Source organism: Bactrocera neohumeralis, chromosome 6, assembly GCF_024586455.1.
Source record: "Bactrocera neohumeralis isolate Rockhampton chromosome 6, APGP_CSIRO_Bneo_wtdbg2-racon-allhic-juicebox.fasta_v2, whole genome shotgun sequence".
Lineage (NCBI taxonomy): Eukaryota > Metazoa > Arthropoda > Insecta > Diptera > Tephritidae > Bactrocera > Bactrocera neohumeralis.
This window is the reverse complement of record NC_065923.1, coordinates 33510825-33528076: the sequence shown is the minus strand read 5'-3', so window position 1 is coordinate 33528076 and position 17252 is coordinate 33510825. Positions and strand designations below refer to the sequence as shown.

At 37.4% G+C, this 17252-nt stretch overlaps 1 protein-coding gene across 2 annotated transcripts in view; it reads left to right on the top strand.

The window, feature by feature from the left end:
- The window catches only part of LOC126761497 (homeobox protein araucan-like), a 114584-nt gene that overhangs the window by 21396 nt on the left and 75936 nt on the right, over positions 1–17252 (top strand). For both annotated transcript variants that reach the window (XM_050477750.1, XM_050477749.1), the window contains exon 2: positions 6881–7489. In XM_050477750.1, the coding sequence (XP_050333707.1) occupies positions 6881–7489 (609 nt within the window). The remainder of the gene's footprint in view (positions 1–6880; positions 7490–17252) is intronic.

Below are 17252 nucleotides of genomic sequence, written 5' to 3'. Positions count from 1 at the left end.
ATATCGGTAAAAGCAATAATTTTCAATCGAAAATTCTGAGATTATATCGTTTTCTTAGAGAACAGCTGTGTCATTTTTTGTGAAGAAATCGTATCACATAAAAAATTTTTCCATGGAAGAACTTGGGGTTGACCGATCAGTTTATTTGGGAGCTATATACTCTAGTCATCCAATCTGAATAACGTTTTCGTACATAACGTTGTTTTCTTAGATAAAAAGCCGAACCACTTTTCTTGTAATACAAGAGTTTTGATTTCAAATATTGGGTAGTCGAACAAGTATTTTCGTATTTTGTATATAGTGTTGGAAAGATGGCATTCAGGGAAGTTGAAAAAAGTTACAGCTTTTCAAAAATGAGAGAAAATAATGAAGAAATTTGACATATTTCGAAATTTTTGTATAAAAAAGGGCAGAATGCCACTCAAACCGACAATGAAATTTGTGAAGCTTACGGAGACGATGCTGTATCAGCTCGTGTAGCATAACCATGGTTCGCTCGCTTCCGTTCTGAAAATTTCGCTGTGAAAAATGCACCTCGCTCTGGTCGACCTTTCGTTGAAAAAGTCGATGAAATTGTGAAAAGATTGACCAGGACCCTATAAAGAATATATAAAAATAAGCAGTATATTGAGCTGAGTCGATTTAGCCACGTCCGTTTGTCTGTCTAGACCTCAGTTTTTAAGATATCGTTTTGAAATTTTGCAAACGTCATTTGCTCTTCAAGAAGTTGCTCATTTGTCGGAACTGCCGATATCGGACCACTATAACATATAGCTGCCATACAAACTGAATGATGGGAATCAAATGCTTGCATGTCATATCGTTATTTGACAATATATCTTCACGAAATTTGGTATGAGGTATTGTTCATAGAAATAATCTAATATCGAAGAAAATTGTTCAGATCGGCCCACTATAGCCTATAGCTGCCATACAAACCGAACGGTCGGAATCAAGGGCTTGTATAGTAAACTTTCGCATTTAACGTGGTATCTTCATGAAACTTGACACGGATTACTGCTTAAGGTAACAACATAATCTCCGAAAAAATTGTTCAGATCGGATTACTATAGCATATAGCTTCCATACAAACTGAACACATTGTTACTAAAAGAAATGCACCTGGAAGGGTATATTAGCTTCTTGTTTTCAATTAAAAATTCTAACATCAAACTATATGTTTTTTTTAGGTCAGCAAACTTTACCTTGCATCGTCTGAAAATCATCCATATTACTATGAAGAGTTTTCTCAGAAAAAGCAAAACAAGAAACCACTAAACAATTCAAATTTGCTTATACATATTTCATCATTTTCAAAAGCATCTGCACTGGCCTATTAAGCGTATCCAAAGTCAAGAATTTTTCATGAGTCCATACAAAAAAATGCATGCTATGGCACTCATAAGTTTTATACTAAATTTATCAGAGTTATCCTCACACTACCCACCAATTACTTTGCACGCGCCCAACGATGTTCACTGTCATTACTTAATACGTCACTGTCATTCCAATAGCGGAAATCAATTAGTTCAGTTTGTGAGCTTGAAAAATGAGCGCATTTATAGTTGTCGAGTCTTTTACGAGATTGTATTACAAATCCGCTCTTATTCATTAATTTCGGATTTTTTTCCAAAACGCTTTTAATTTGCAACTACAACGCTGCATTTGTTGCACTTGGCAGGTGCTTCGCGCATCAGTGCGCCGTTTTGCAATGCAATTATATGAATATTATTTTAATGCGAACTAATTCAATTAAATCGTGTTGTTGCAGCCGATTCGACGTAGCGTGACAATAGAAACAAACTGCAACTGCAACAAATTCGCCTGGTGCGCTCCAAGCCCAAGTTGGAGCCGCATCATGAGCACCGTTGCTAAGGTGCGCTTAAACCGCCAGCGTTACGTGGCTCATTAGCAAAGCCAGCAAAAAAGAGGCGAAAAAAGTATTGACTAAAAATTAGCAATACAATGTGTTTTTAATTTATACAAAAGTACAAAAAGAGAATATTCAAAAAAGAAGTTGTTGCAACTTGAATACGTTTTCGACTTTAATTTTTTTGTAGTTGTTCTTCGCTTGTTTAGTTTATGGCCCACCGTTTTTATTACAGCTACATACATATGTTAAGCGCATACGCTCACTTGGCTTTTGTCTGGTGTTTAGCTTTTATTACACAATTTTCATAATCTACACGTTCGCACATAATTTACACTTGAATACGGTTCGCGCTCGCTCGCTTACTTATTTATTATAAGCAATTAAAGTAAGCGCAACGACAACTCATGTCGCGACCGCCCCGCATGTGCACCAACACAGTGACCACGCAACCACTATAGCCACTGGTCACTGGCCACCGTTTGGCCGTCTTTGGCCAACAGGCGAGTGTAGCGCTATACAAAGCGAGCCGTCAACCCCAATTGAGCGGTTAAGCGAATTGAACGGCGTCCTCTGTGGCTAAAACCATATTTGTGGTGGCGGTGGCAGTGGCTATGCCGCCGATATCGTAAATCCATCAGCGGCCAAATTTGTGACAGGCTTTGACAAATTTTTAAGGCCCTCAAAGGAAAAATGCCGCCAAAGCCAAAACGGCAACGGCCCTGGCCATCCACCACTACTGCTTGAGGTGGAATGGTGTATTTATTGCTATTACTATTGCTGGAAAAGGCCATAAGATATGTATATATATGTATATGTATGTAAAAAAATGATATACCTTTTGTCTAAATATATAAGTTTGTTTGTATGTTGCTGAGGAAGTCGTAAATACCTTTGCATAAAAAGGTTATGCAAGGACTAAGAAAGTATCTTGGTCAGTTCTTGCATGTATATTTGCTGTTATTGGTGATAGAGTAGCTTAGAGGATTCGATATTAAAGTTCTTTTAATTTATTGTAATACATAGAAAAGTTTATTCTAGGTACTTATGATAATAATAATAATCTAACGACTACTCTCCTTCCGGCCAACTTACGCGAGGGCACATCCTTATACGTGCGGAATAAGCCGATTCATAAAATGCAAGAGAGTTTTTTAAGTGTCGAGATCTAAAACTGGTTAGCTACAGCAACAAAAATTTCAACATCTAATATTTGAAATAGTAGCTTATAACTAATTGTTACGGTTTTATTTACTCAGAGAAAGCAAAATAGTATTCCTAATTTTGAATTTTTTTAATCAGATGAATCAAATGTGCGGCAATAAGAAATAAAATCATGACATATGAAACGGAATGGTTCGTTTAGTTCAAAATTCGATATACAAGATTTTAAAAGTAAGGGTAGGTAAGAACTGCTAACTGTTATATTACTAAAAATACATTCTGTCAAAAACGTACCGGGAAATTTGAAGTAAAACACAAACAAGTTATCAATCATCTAAATTTTTATATCCCCTTCAAAATAGGCCCCTTCAGAGGTAATACACTTCTTCCAACGAACAATCCAATTAACGAAACACTTTTTAAAGCTATATTCCAGGATGGCCTTCAGTTCTCGTTGTGAATTAGTTTTGATGTCTTCAATGCTCTCAAAACGGGTTCCACGTAGTGGTAATTTGAGTTTTGGAAACAGGAAAAAGTCACACGGGGCCATATCTGGAGAGTAAGGTGGTTATTCCGGTAATAATTCCGAATGAACAACACCACGAATATCGAAGAAAACGGTTTTTTCGGTTTCGGCTCATTTTTGTCGCGCCATTCCGATGAATGTTGACTTGTTTGCATGTCGTATGATGCGTTCGATGAACGTTGGATCGGAATTTACGCGTTCAAGCATGTCTTCAGCCACCTGACTGCGATTCACTTTTTGAAGAAAATTCAGATCTTTTGGCACCAATCGCGCTGCGACTTTCCGCATACCCAAAACATCAACCAAAATATGACGAGCGGTCTCATGAGAAATGTCCATTATTTGGGCTATCTCTCGCAAACTGTAATGACGATTTTCGAGCACCATTTCCTTTATTTTTTCGACGTTTTTTCGACATGGTTGAATCATCAAATGTTTTTTTCAAAATTTTCAACGTTTCGGCACAAGAAATTTCGTTTGAAGCACAAAATTTCACACAAACTCTTTGTTCAATATTTTTATCCATAGGAAAAATCGTAACGCATACAAAGGGTTGACTTGTTCCTAATGACGCCGTAAACAAATTAAATGACACATAGCAATAAAAATTGACAGAATAGTAGCTGACAGTTGTGCCAACCTGGAAAAAAATAATTTTTGAAATATTCTCCGCGGGAAAAAATTTAAAATGAGAATTTTCGGGTACTTGTTTGACAGAATGTATAACGCCAAACATTTCCATACGACTAGTACGTGTAGATGTGGTGTGAAGTGGTAAATTTATAAATTTTGAGGGACTAGTGTATGGAGGTAGACGTAATCTACAACTCCGTTGGAAATTTCCTAAGCCGAAAAGTGAAAGTATCTTTTGAACAGACTTTAACTTGTCAGAATAGGTTTGGTAACTAGAGTTCCTAACAATAGTGCCTAATTCTCATATAGTCCTAACAAAAGTTTTAAAAAGTCTTGTAGTAACCAATGTTTAATAAAACTGAGAACACCTTCTGGTTACAAGACCTAATAAAGACTAAAATTAAGCTAAGAGTCCATGGTAAATCCCAAATCAACAAAGTTAAAATTCGCTCTAGTAAATAGTCTTCTATTACATAAGGAGATGGAAAATCATTTCTATCACACCAAGCAACTAAATTGTTTAAGGGGCTACATGGGTTTACGATTTTTTATTGCCTTAATAAATTCCACAATACCTCTAGAATATTCTCCTAAATTTTTAAATTTATCCGAGTAATGGTACAGCCTTGATACGGCCTTGAGGACTTGTGCGCTCGAGGCTAGCGAGGCTAAGTGTGCTGTCTTTAAATGCGTTTTTCTCGAAACTGTGTTTTTGAAGTCTGTTGGCAAGATTTATCGAGAACTACATAAGCGATCTTCATAAAATTTTACACAGGTCTTTGAAATACAATTCTTAAAAACTTGGACTAAGGTTTTTTTTCGAATACAACTAATTAAAAAAAATGTACCGAAATTTTCTCTGAAACTTTAATTTTTTGTAAAAATGTCTGCCAAAAATCCAATTTTAAATTTTTTTTCTTCGCCCATGTTAAGGTTTTATTTAAAACACTTATTTTTATACTCTCGCAACAATGTTGCTAACGAGAGTATTATAGTTTTGTTCACATAACGGTTGTTTGTAAGTCCTAAAACTAAAAGAGTCAGATATAGGGTTATATATACCAAAGTGATCAGGGCGACGAGTAGAGTCGAAATCCGGATGTCTGTCTGTCCGCCCGTCTGTCCGTCCGTCCGTGCAAGCTGTAACTTGAGTAAAAATTGAAATTTCATGATGAAACTTGGTACACGTATTCCTTGGCTCCATAAGAAGGTTAGGTTCGAAGATGGGCAAAATCGGCCCACTGCCACGCCCACAAAATGGCGGAAACCGAAAACCTATAAAGTGTCATAACTAAGCCATAAATAAAGATATTAAAGTGAAATTTGGCACAAAGGATCGCATTGGGAAGGGGCATATTTGGAAGTAATTTTTTTGAAAAGTGGGCGTGCCCCCTACTAAGTTTTTTGTACATATCTCGGAAACTATTATAGCTAAGTCAACCAAACTCTACAGAGTCGTTTTTTCAGGTATTTCCATATACAGTTCAAAAATGGAAGAAATCGGATAATAACCACGCCCACCTCCCATACAAAGGTTATGTTCAAAATCACTAAAAGTGCGTTAACCGACTAACAAACAACGTCAAAACATAAATTTTTGGCAGAAGGAAGCATTTTTAAAAATTGAAAAACGTGGCGCCGCCCACTTATGGACCAAGAAGCATATCAGGAGAGAATGAAAATCGGTATATAATATTTTCTTAACACCCTGATGACATGTACGAAATATGGCTGAAATCGGTTCACAACCACGCCTTCTTCCAATATAAAGCTATTTTGTATTTTGTATAATACAGTATAAATGTTAGGAACCAATGATGATAGCTACACAAATATATTTGAAAAATTTCGGATAATGAAACTGATTTCACTTTTGTCGAGTATAAAATGTTCGGTGACACCTTGAACTTAGCCCTTATATGTTTCACTTTAGATGATAGTTATTTTGCCTATGCGGGCGAATCTATTTTCAGAGGGGTGACCAGAAATGGCGTCGAAATGGCCGAGATTAAAATTTGTTTTCCAAAAATTTCGGAAATTCTTTGTTAATAGTGTATGTTTGTTGCCATAAAACTTCTAATAAAATATTTAATTTTTTATATGAGAAACAAATTTTTGCTGTTTTTTACCCTAGGAAAACCATGTAACCCCATAACTCACAGGTGCACAAGAACTTGATTTTAATCGATAAGTTTGTATGGTAAGAATATACTATCGTGGTCTGATATTGGCGGTTCGGACAAACGAACACCTTTTTATAGAAAAATTACAATTATACTAACCCCATCCGTATCAAATAAAACGAGATAGTTTTATATTGGGTTCTCAGTTCAAGCTTCGCCTTTAACCCTAGCATTAGCACCATATTATATTTTTCAATTCAGTATCATACAGTTTCGTTTTTGACCGATCAGTTACCTCTGCATGATTCAGCGAAACCTTATATGATGGAAACTCTTTAGATGTAAAAAATTGGATAATTTTTATCATATATTTACAAGATATTCAAAGCATCATATGCCTCAAGTTCAAGTGTGAGAGAGCATGACTTAATCTTTTATACCAAAGCTCTCTACTTATATGAAAGCAATATTCTCTCCTCAAATTGTATAGAAACCCTATTTTAGATAGCCAGAGAACATATATGTGTTCTACATAATGGTGTTTAATACTTTTTCTATTTCCAGTATCTCACGGCCGGTGGTGCTTTATCCAATCTGCATCCAATCTCACCATCTCCGTTAGCCGCCACGACTCCTGCCCATCCACCTGCCTCGATCAGTCCGCCTTCCAATGGACATGACAGTAATGTTAGCAGTACTGGTGGAGCTGGTGGTGTCGACCTCAATAGCGGCACACTAACGCCCGATCCCGCCTCGCAACCTTCAAATACTGGCACACCCAGCGCGGCAGGCAGTAGCGCCAGTGCGAGTGGCAGCATCGACAGCAGTTCCTTGGAACCATATGGCACATGTGCAACTGTTGATCCAATGACGGGTTTACCACCACCACCTTCAGTAGCACAACACCCGCTGTCCGCTGGCGCAGTTTGCTGTGATAATGGTCGACCTGTTATGACAGATCCGATGACAGGTCAAACGGTTTGTTCGTGTCAATACGATCCAACTCGTTTGGCTTTAAGTAGTTATGCGCGTATGCAGTCGGCAGCGGCAGTAGCGGCTTCGGCAGGTGTACAAACGCCTAGCGTCGGTGTGTACGGTACACCATATCCCTCTAATGAGCAGAATCCGTATCCCAGTATTAGCGTCGACAGTGGACCCTTCTACTCAAGTTTGGTAAGTCAGAACATTCAGAGAATATTTACTTATGTACAAAACTATCCGTTTTAATCGCAATGTGTTTTTGAAAACAATATTATCACTGATTTATAGTTATTTTGCGACTGTGATGTTAGAGGCTGTTTCTCCATTCAACTAACAGTATATCTCTCTAGTACTTGCCCGGTTACCAAAATTACTAAAATTTTTAGCTAAAAAAAATGAAATGAAATGAAAAAAGTTTATTTTATGAAGGTTTTCTCTTGACTTGGTTTGACCTGTTTGCCAATCAGTCGTATGCTGTAGTAGTCCGATAGGAACAATTTTTTTGGAGATTATAGTTTCGTCCTGGACAATAGTCCATGCAAATTTCGTATAGATAACTTGCCAAAACAAAAAAAAATCGGTATAAGCACCCGATTTTTTTCGATCGGTTTGTTGCGTTTCTAGCTTTAAATTCGGTCGCAATCGTGACTCGATGCGATGGTGCATTATCATCTGTAAAATCCATTAATTGTTTATTCTTCCACAATTTCGACCATTTTCGAGCAATGTTCTCACGGAAATGCCTCAATACGGCCAAGTAGAACTCTTTATTGACCGTCTGACTCTTCGGAATAAATTCCTGATGAACCAAACCACGAATATCGATAAAAACAATGATCATCACCTTGATTTCTAAACGGTTTTGGAGTGTTTTTTGTGGTTTCGGGTCGTTTTTTTTCCTCAATTCTGATGACTGTTGACTTGTTTGTATGTCAAACTCATAAACTCATGTCTCATCGGCAGTTATAATGCCCTCCATGAATATAGATCGGAATTCGCACAATCAAGCATGTCCCAAGAGATGTATTTACGTTACTCTTTTTGAAAAAAATCCAGCTTTTTCGAGACGAGTTTTTGCGTTTCATAACCAAAATATCTGCCAGCATCATTCGAACGGACTCGTGAGAGATGCCGAGCTCTCTTCCCATTTCTGTAACACTTGAATTTCAAGCACTACTTTTTTCAACAGTTGAAGAGGTCCAAGGTCGTCCAGAACGAGGCAGATCTTCAATGATCGACGTCTTCGGCGTCTTTGAAGGCTTTTTATCACTTGTGCTTGTGTTTATGATAAAACTGAATCACCGTAAGCCCTTTACAACATTCTTAAGGTTTCTGCACACGAAATTTGGTTAGAAATACAAACTTTGAGATAAATTCTTTGTTCGATACTTTTATCCATTGTAAAAATCGCAACGCTCTGCTGAGGTGTACCGACTTAAGCAGCTGCTGTAAACAAACTGGTTGACAGATCGCGCACATATTTGGCTTAGTAATTAAGGACAGTCCTACAAACTTAACAAAATATTTTTTTTTGAAATGTGATTTATCCGGGGAATTTAAATTAAAATATCCTTTTACTTGTTTCATAATGTATGTTAATACTTACATTTGAAGACGACTCAACCAGACCAAAACGAAATCGCTGGCAGCTATAAAGCTGATAAATCGGCAAGAATAGGCATCTCATTCTCCTCTTCGGTAGAATGGAGGCAGGTTGGAGCTCTGCTGTCTCCTTGCGTTTTACAACTACATAAATAGCTGGATCACGCTTGATCTTGGAAAGCATTCTAATCGGTCATTGTCTTCTTATTGTACACGCAGTAGGGTTAAACAGCTTACCGCATGAAAATTGTGAAAGCTGCTTGAAAGAAGACGATGTGAAAACATCGCAATACTTCTTTGTTGGCAGTGCCGAGGTTGCGAGATCAATGCGAAACTCACAGCTTTAGAAAGTTTGGAGGAGATTTCACAGTTTTTTCACACTTACATACATAGTTCTTTTAGTTTGCAATCCTTACTGCAACTCCTGTCAGGTGCAATGCGTTCAACTCAAATCAGTTACATATACTTACATATATGACAAATTAGGCTTTTCTGTGAGTTGGTTACGAAAAACATACAATTTTCATATATTTTTCTAGAAAATAATTCACTTTTTCAACAATTTCGACAGGTGCTTAAAGCTCCTGCTCAAACGCTCACTATTCGCTTAATATTTGGTAGAAATTTCTCAGTTCCGCTCTCGTTCATACACCTAGTATACCTATATACCGTTAAAATATATGCAATTTGTGGCCGTTTTTTGTTGCATTATGCTCTTATTTCGCTTTCCCATTTGTTGTCTATATTTGTCGTTTCGTTTATAAGCTTGTAAAGTATTTTGTGTTCATTTATTCAGTTGCTTTGCGGGCATTTGTGGCTAATTCTCTAGCGCCCACCACCATCCCTAAGCCAGAACAACAACAATGCAACCGCCAGAACCGCCAGCGCCATTGTCCACAAATAGACACATTGTGGGGCAATACAGTCACCTCTCGGCGAACTAAATGTCACTGTCATTTTGCCTTTTGTTTTTGCTTTTATTGCGGGTACCCAGCGGATTTTTGTTGTTATTCCTCTGGCTGCCTACATATGTAGATGTCTGTGTGTCATGCCGTCTGCTTATTTGGTTTATTGTTGGTGTACTTTTCTTGTTCGACTGCGGTTTGCGGATTTGCATTTCGCATTTCCCATTTCCACTAATTTCGCTTCGTTTTCCTCTGTTCGCCGACTTTGCTTGGCATTTGGCACATTTGTTTTGCTTTTGCAAGTTGAAGGTTTATGCTTCACGGAGCTTTTGTGCCATTGACGTTGTTATTATTGCATTCGTTATTATTATTATTATTATTGTTCACTGTTGTTTTTATGCTATTTTGATTGTTGTTGTTTGTTGCATCTAAGCATCATATAGAGTTGCGTCTTATTTGCGCTTTGCAGTAACATTTGCCCCGGTTGGAAAACCTAAACTGGTGATTCTGTTGTTCGCATAGCGATTTAGAGCAATTTTCTTATTAAAAAAATATCGCTCAACTTGAAAATGTGACAATATTGACTTTTTATATAATCTTCTGGAATGGAATATACCTTTTCTTTTGAAAGCTGTTAACAGCTTCCTAGCACCATTAGATGAATTTTTATCCCAAGGATTTCGAAGTAATTTTTAACGAAGTTTATTGATGATGACCCAAGTTGGGAAGCGGTCCAGTACGCAGATCTATACCTTCTAGCTCGATACACTCGACCGAGCGACGCTCCAACTTCTTTAGACTTTTGGTGGTCTGCAAAGCAGTCCTTCATGGCGGCGATATACTTCTCACTCGATTCATATTTCTCCTCAGGAAGTGACGTCTTGAAGCTTGTAAACAAAAGGATGTCACCCTGAACCAAAGCTGATGTCGGATTGAATAGCATTTCGCAAACTAATTCGATTAACTTGATCATATTGAGAGAAGCTGCTGTGTTCTTATCTTGAATAGCGCCCCCTGGCGGCCTTTCTCCAGATAGTAGATAAAGATCATAACTTGTGAGTTCCGAAACACGTTGCCCATCACTGTTCTGACTTCGTCTTCTCGGAAACAGCTTCTCAGCTCACCGTCAATTGGTGGACTGGCAATACTAAAGGGTGATCTATTTCGAGGTTCCCTATTTTTTAAAGAAAAAACACAGAAACTTCAGAGCGGGAGTCCGCAAAGACTTTAGACGTTATATATCTCCATGATATCAAATGAACTTGGTGGCCAGTCCTCCGACCTAAAACGTGAAATTATCTGCTCACCGAAGTATTCTCTCAATAAATCCATTGATTTATGCGCTGTGTGGGAAGTGGCGCAGTCTTGTTGAAACCAAATATCAACGAGATCAAGAGCTTCAATTTCTGGTAACAATTAGTTTGTCATCATGGCGCATTACCGGTCGCCATTGCCAGTTACGTTCTTATCGCCATCATTTTCAAAGAAATTTGGTCTTTCTTTGCACTGTGCGATTGCTCTTCTAAAAACAAGAATCAAATCTTCGGCCGATGTTGCTTTTTCCGATTTTTCTAACATCGACGGACATGCTAAAAAAGCTATGAGTCCGTTCCAGCTGAAATCATCAGTCTACTAGAATGTAATACACGATAGTCTTTCTTGGCTCATCCATTGGAAGGTGAATCTTAAGGTGTCTAAAAAGAGTACCACGGATTGTTGCTTGCTCTGTAATCATCCCTCTGAGAATTCTGAAAACATCATTTACGATCCATCAACAAATTTCAACGAAAAGAGGGGAAAACCCCTTGCGTTTTCCTGCTGGTATATGCCGATGCAATCCACCTTCAGTATTAAGAGTATCATACATACGTACGCGTATATTCACATACATAAATGCTATGGTTGTCTTAAAGCGTATTATGGAAGTTGTTCAGCTTTGACGATTATTGTTATTGTTTTCTGTGTATTGTTGTTTTTGTTTTAATTGTTATGCTGTTGTTGGTATTATTTACACTTAAAGTCTTATGTGCATTTTATTTTTGCTTCGCCTCGCCTTTTTATAGTATGTCTGTAGCATCTTTTTCTGCTTAATGCTTCTCAAGTTTCCACTCATCGCTGAACCGCATGAAGCCGAATGAGTAGCTGAGCTTCGATGCCTATCAACCATCTCCCTTCTGCCGTGCCGTGTGCAGTGCTGTCAGCACCTGGTGCATTTCTAGCTATTCATGCTTACTCGGTATGCATCTCTGCCTGCCTGCCAGTTTAATGTGACGTCCGTCCGTCTGGCGGGTTAATGTGCTCATGTTATGACAACAATTATTGTAAATGTCACAAATTAGTTTTGCAATTAGTTTTGCATATGTATATTGGCTTTATTGTTAATTACGCCATTGTTTTTGTAATGTGTTGTAACATGATGCCACACATTTTGTTGTGGTTTTGTTTTATGTCTTTAGCTTGTCTCGAGATTATTTTTCAAAGCTTATGTAGACATACAAGTAAAATATGCTTGCAGTCATGTGTATCTTAGTGATAATCAACATAACCGATTAAAATTCAATGAGAGATCATTGAGAATACTACTAACTACTAAAACTTTAGCTGGATTCAAGTACTTAATTAAACGGGATAAAGTCAATATATGTTCCATATGTATAAACTCTTATGCATATTTAAGTATTAGGAATTTTGTAACCAAAGTTTTTTCGTCTAAAGCTGACTTTGTAGCTCCAGATTTCTTTTCGTATAATTTTAATTTCAAAATGCATAAAGCTCGCAAAATTTAGGAGCACTGAACTTAAACTATTACATACATGTATACATCACAAGTGTTGAGATGATTCCACCTTATCTTCTTCCAAACAGCTGATACTGCTGGCATCCGGATTTACACTTTTACAATTTACACTGATTCAAAATAACTTGCGACTGCGCTGCACATAGTCGATCAGAAACTGCTGATTTGATCTAAAGCTCAACAGTTCATTAGTGAACTATAAGACGCTGACGGAGCTCCTACTCGTTGTCATTCAACAGTAATTGAGGCTGAATTGTCTTTAGCAAACTAATTAGCCTTACAGTCTCCTGCAATACCGCTGTGACCAAGCACCCAAATCAAGTTAGTCATAAAGTAACTCGATGCTATTGATAAGGAGTCTAGACATTCTTTCACTGGCCTTGAGCAAACTGAAAGTTAATATCGTTGCCCTATTAGCGGATTGGATAGTCACCACTCTAAGGGAGGCTGTCTCCACTGCTACCTTCATGCATAAAACTAAAGCTGATTATTCCCGATAATGTACCCTCCACCAATCCTCCTAGCAAGCTTTCATTCATCCGTAAGCTCACCTCCAACTAGTCCTTACCTTCCACACCTCCCTCGAAGGTATGTGAGCAGAAAAGATATGTAGAGTTAGATTCGGCGACTTCGTGATCCAAGATTTTTGGGGATGAAATCAAAGTGTGCCAGGGTTCCAGAGTGCCCGTGTGTCAGTCTGAGGGCAGCTTTCGCAGCTATATCCAATAGTGCTATATACATACATCAAAATATTCAGTGCCACAGTTAGTGCGGTGCGTAGTGCATCACAAATACTGATGAACGCTAGCCAATTTTTTCGCGGTTGTAGTTTTTTAAGCGCCTTCCACCAAACAAATATTTCGTAGAACATTATAGGCTTAACTGAGGTTTTATTGAACTAGAGAACAATTTTTGGTGAGAGTTCCCACGTTTTGTCAATGGCGTCTTTGCAGCCGGATATATGTTATAACTCGCTCAATTTGAACACATACAAGGTGCGTTCCAAAGTAAACAGGAATTAAAAAGAAAACAGAACAAATGGTTCTTTCGAAAATAATCAAAATGTGGTTTTTGGCCAAATAATCGGTCACAAGCGTCGATCGATGAGACGGCGCATTATCGGCCAACAAACGCCAACTTTCATCTTTGCGATATTCGGGCCGAACACGTCGAACAGGGCGCACGAAAAGCTTCAAAAAAAATCCAATGCAGAATACCGCATTAACGTTTTGGCCAGGTGGAACAAATTCTTTGTGGACAATACCCTTGGAATCATAAAAACAAATCAGCATTGCCTTCAGTTTTGACTTCTCCATGCGCGATTTTTTGGGTTTCGTCGTCGTTTTGGGATCATATTGGGAACACCACGTTTCGTCACCAGTCACAATATTGTAAAGGAAGTTTTTGTCCTTTTTGACCTCTTTAATGATGTCCTTTGTATGTTGGATTCTGAGAAATTTTTGGTCGTCAGTCAATTTGTGCGGAACAAACCGTGCACACACCTTTCGTAAGCCCAAATGTTCGGTCAAAATGCGATAAATCGATCTTTTGGAGATGTTCAGTTCCATTTCCCTGAATTTCAATGATGATTTCGGTTGATTTTTGATGAATTCACGCACAGTTTCGATGGAATTTCCGGTGATCACGGATTTTGATTGGCCCACATGTTGATCGTCATTTATGTCCTCACGACCACTTTGAAAACGTTGAAACCACTCGTGCACTCTGCTACGGGATAGGCAATCATCGCCATAAACTTGTTTCATCAATTGAAACGTTTCGGTAAAAGTTTTGCCAATTTTAAAACAAAATTTAATGTTGGCTCTTTGTTCGAAGCTTATTTTCGCACCGATAACACACACATACTGACACTTAAAACGCAATAACTTCACTTCCAATCAATGAAATGACATGAAATTCTGACTGGATAACAAGTAAAGTAAAAAGTCCTGTTTACTTTGGAACACACCTTGTATATATAATTGCTTGGACTTCGATTCTCTGGTTGATTTTTTGCACCTTAAGGTATTTCTTTGGCTTTGATTCTTGCGAGTTTCTAGAGTATAAAATGTTCGGTTGCACCCTAATTTAACCCTTCTATATTTTTTTTTGTTTTATACTGGAATAAAAAAAAAAAATAACTTTTTGAAAGCTAAGACATTTTTTCCATCAGTAAAGTTAATTCCAAATTTTTTTTAATGATGCAGCATCGTTCCTTAAACTTCTGAACCCAATAAATTCGTTTTAGTTACGGTCAGTAATAATATTATAAATGTGTTTGCAGTTGCAAATAGGTAATGTCTTCACGACTCTCCCCAAAACGGTGACCATGAAAATATATCATGACATCAAATACCTTCATTTTCATTTCATGCCGTGCGTTTATTCACCTTTTCCAGCAGTGAATTGGGTAGTCGAAAAAGTCTTTTCGTATTTCTAATGAGACATCTACTTATTTTTTTATATTTACACTAATAAATAAATAAACAAATATGTACCATTTTGGTCGACCACTTTTTGCCATTTTTTCGCTAGAGACATCAGTGTAAATCGAAATTTTGAAATTTCCAGAACGGAAGCGAGCGAATCATTGTTATGCTACACGAAGTGATACAGCATCGTCTCCGTAAACTTCACTTCACTTAATTTTTGGCTTGCGTGGCATTCTTCCCTTTTCTATACAAAAATTTCAAAATATAGCGAATTTCTTCATTATTTTCACTCACTTCTTTGTCATGTTTTATTTTTATTTGAAGATCCCTTGTGGTTTTCAATTTCTCTTTCGACCTCACTGAAAAATCGGTATGTCTTCTTATATGTAATTAAGTCTTCTGCAAGAGAACAGCACTGAGAAATGTAGTTGAAATGCTTACTTGTGTAGTATATCCATTAGTGAATTTAATGATAATCTGCTGCAACTACAGTCGCTTGAACTTATCCTTATGGTGAAAGTCATATTGAAAATCATATGGCTTACATATTAAAATGTAAGCCAGAGTGCCAGAAATATCACCTATAGAGGAAGAAATTCACTATATACCAAAAAAAATATAATATTTCCATTATTTATCAAATATATTGTCTATTAATCGTATATACTTACATAATATTATATTTAGTATAATATAGTTTAACCCAACTCATTCATACATATATATGATCTCCTAGTTACAAACTACTTAATACGCCGTCAGCACTGAGCACAAACATACCTATATACATACAAACATGTTGGCTCACAGCGGTGCACCATGTCAATTGGCTTTGTAGCTTTTTGTATAATTTGCAAACTTAAGTGAATGACTAACAGCAAACACACAGCAACGCATGCAACTTTCGGTGGCATGTTCTATAGCTATTCATCATTTTTAAAAGACATAAACAGTAATAAATATTTATAGCAACTAAAATGCATTATGCGGAGTGAGAAGCCAATTGCAACGCGTTGCAATAAAATTAGGGTGAACAAGATGAAATGAAATTCAATATGAGAACACACAAACACCGTCATATACATGTGCGTGCGTATGTGTGCAGGCAATGCACGTTGGTTATTTGAAATATAGAATTAAAACATTCGCGCTGCGTAATTATTGTGTAAAAGTGATTGTTGAACATTAGAGTGGCACAGCCCATTGGTAGTACGAGTATGTGCAAATTTGTGAAAAATTATAGGTATGCTGCAGAACGGCAATGCCGGAGTGTGGAACTAGATATGTAGCGTATATATATTAAGATATAATACAGATATGTATATGTAAGCTTGCCTGTATGAAATTTTTTCGCAAATGCTTTCGCGCTTTTCTTGAAGAAAACTTTAATTGAGCTGCGAATTTGCAATTTTTTGCTATTACTCACATTGCTAATGATGTTGTTCGCTATATAATATAGATTTTATTGTTGGTTGCCGGTTGCCACTTAGCGCTGCCATGCACATGCGTGCAAGCAATTGTGCGTTGAGTGGAGTGTATGATAAAATTCACACAAACATACATACATACATTTATAAATGCAATTATTTCACGAACAAAATTGATAGGCACTTAAAAAGCAAAAAATTATATTTAATAAGCTACTGTTAAAGCAGTCATAATCCGCTAATGAGTTAAGAGAATGCGGCATTTTATCTTTTACCGTAAAAAAATAAGTAAAAAGTTGGCAGCTACGCACTTTTCCAGCGAAGAGTAAGCCAACGCCATACACGACGCGCACGCATGCAAACTGTTGGCAGTTGAACGCATCACAACAACAATACGCACATGCGTAATATATTGCATATAAAACACACACATATACACTTAAGCATGTGTACCGCAAAGTCACTGCCATGCCACAGCATAGTCAACTGCCAATCCAAACAGGCATTCATGCTTCAAGCGTGCAACGGAGCGTATGAGCAATCTTATTTATCATTTCAGGTTGACTGACAGATGCCAACGCATACATGCAGACATACGGACATGTGCGCAGCATAACTTTAAAGCAAACAGGGGAAAAAACATAACTTCGGTTGTAGCGTAGCTATAATACCCTTCACGTATACAAATGCAAAATATTTCTTACAAAAACTTGATTTTCATTGGTTTGTTTGTATGGCGGCTATATGCTATAATGATTCGATCTGAACAATTTTTGCGGAGATTGTGCCATT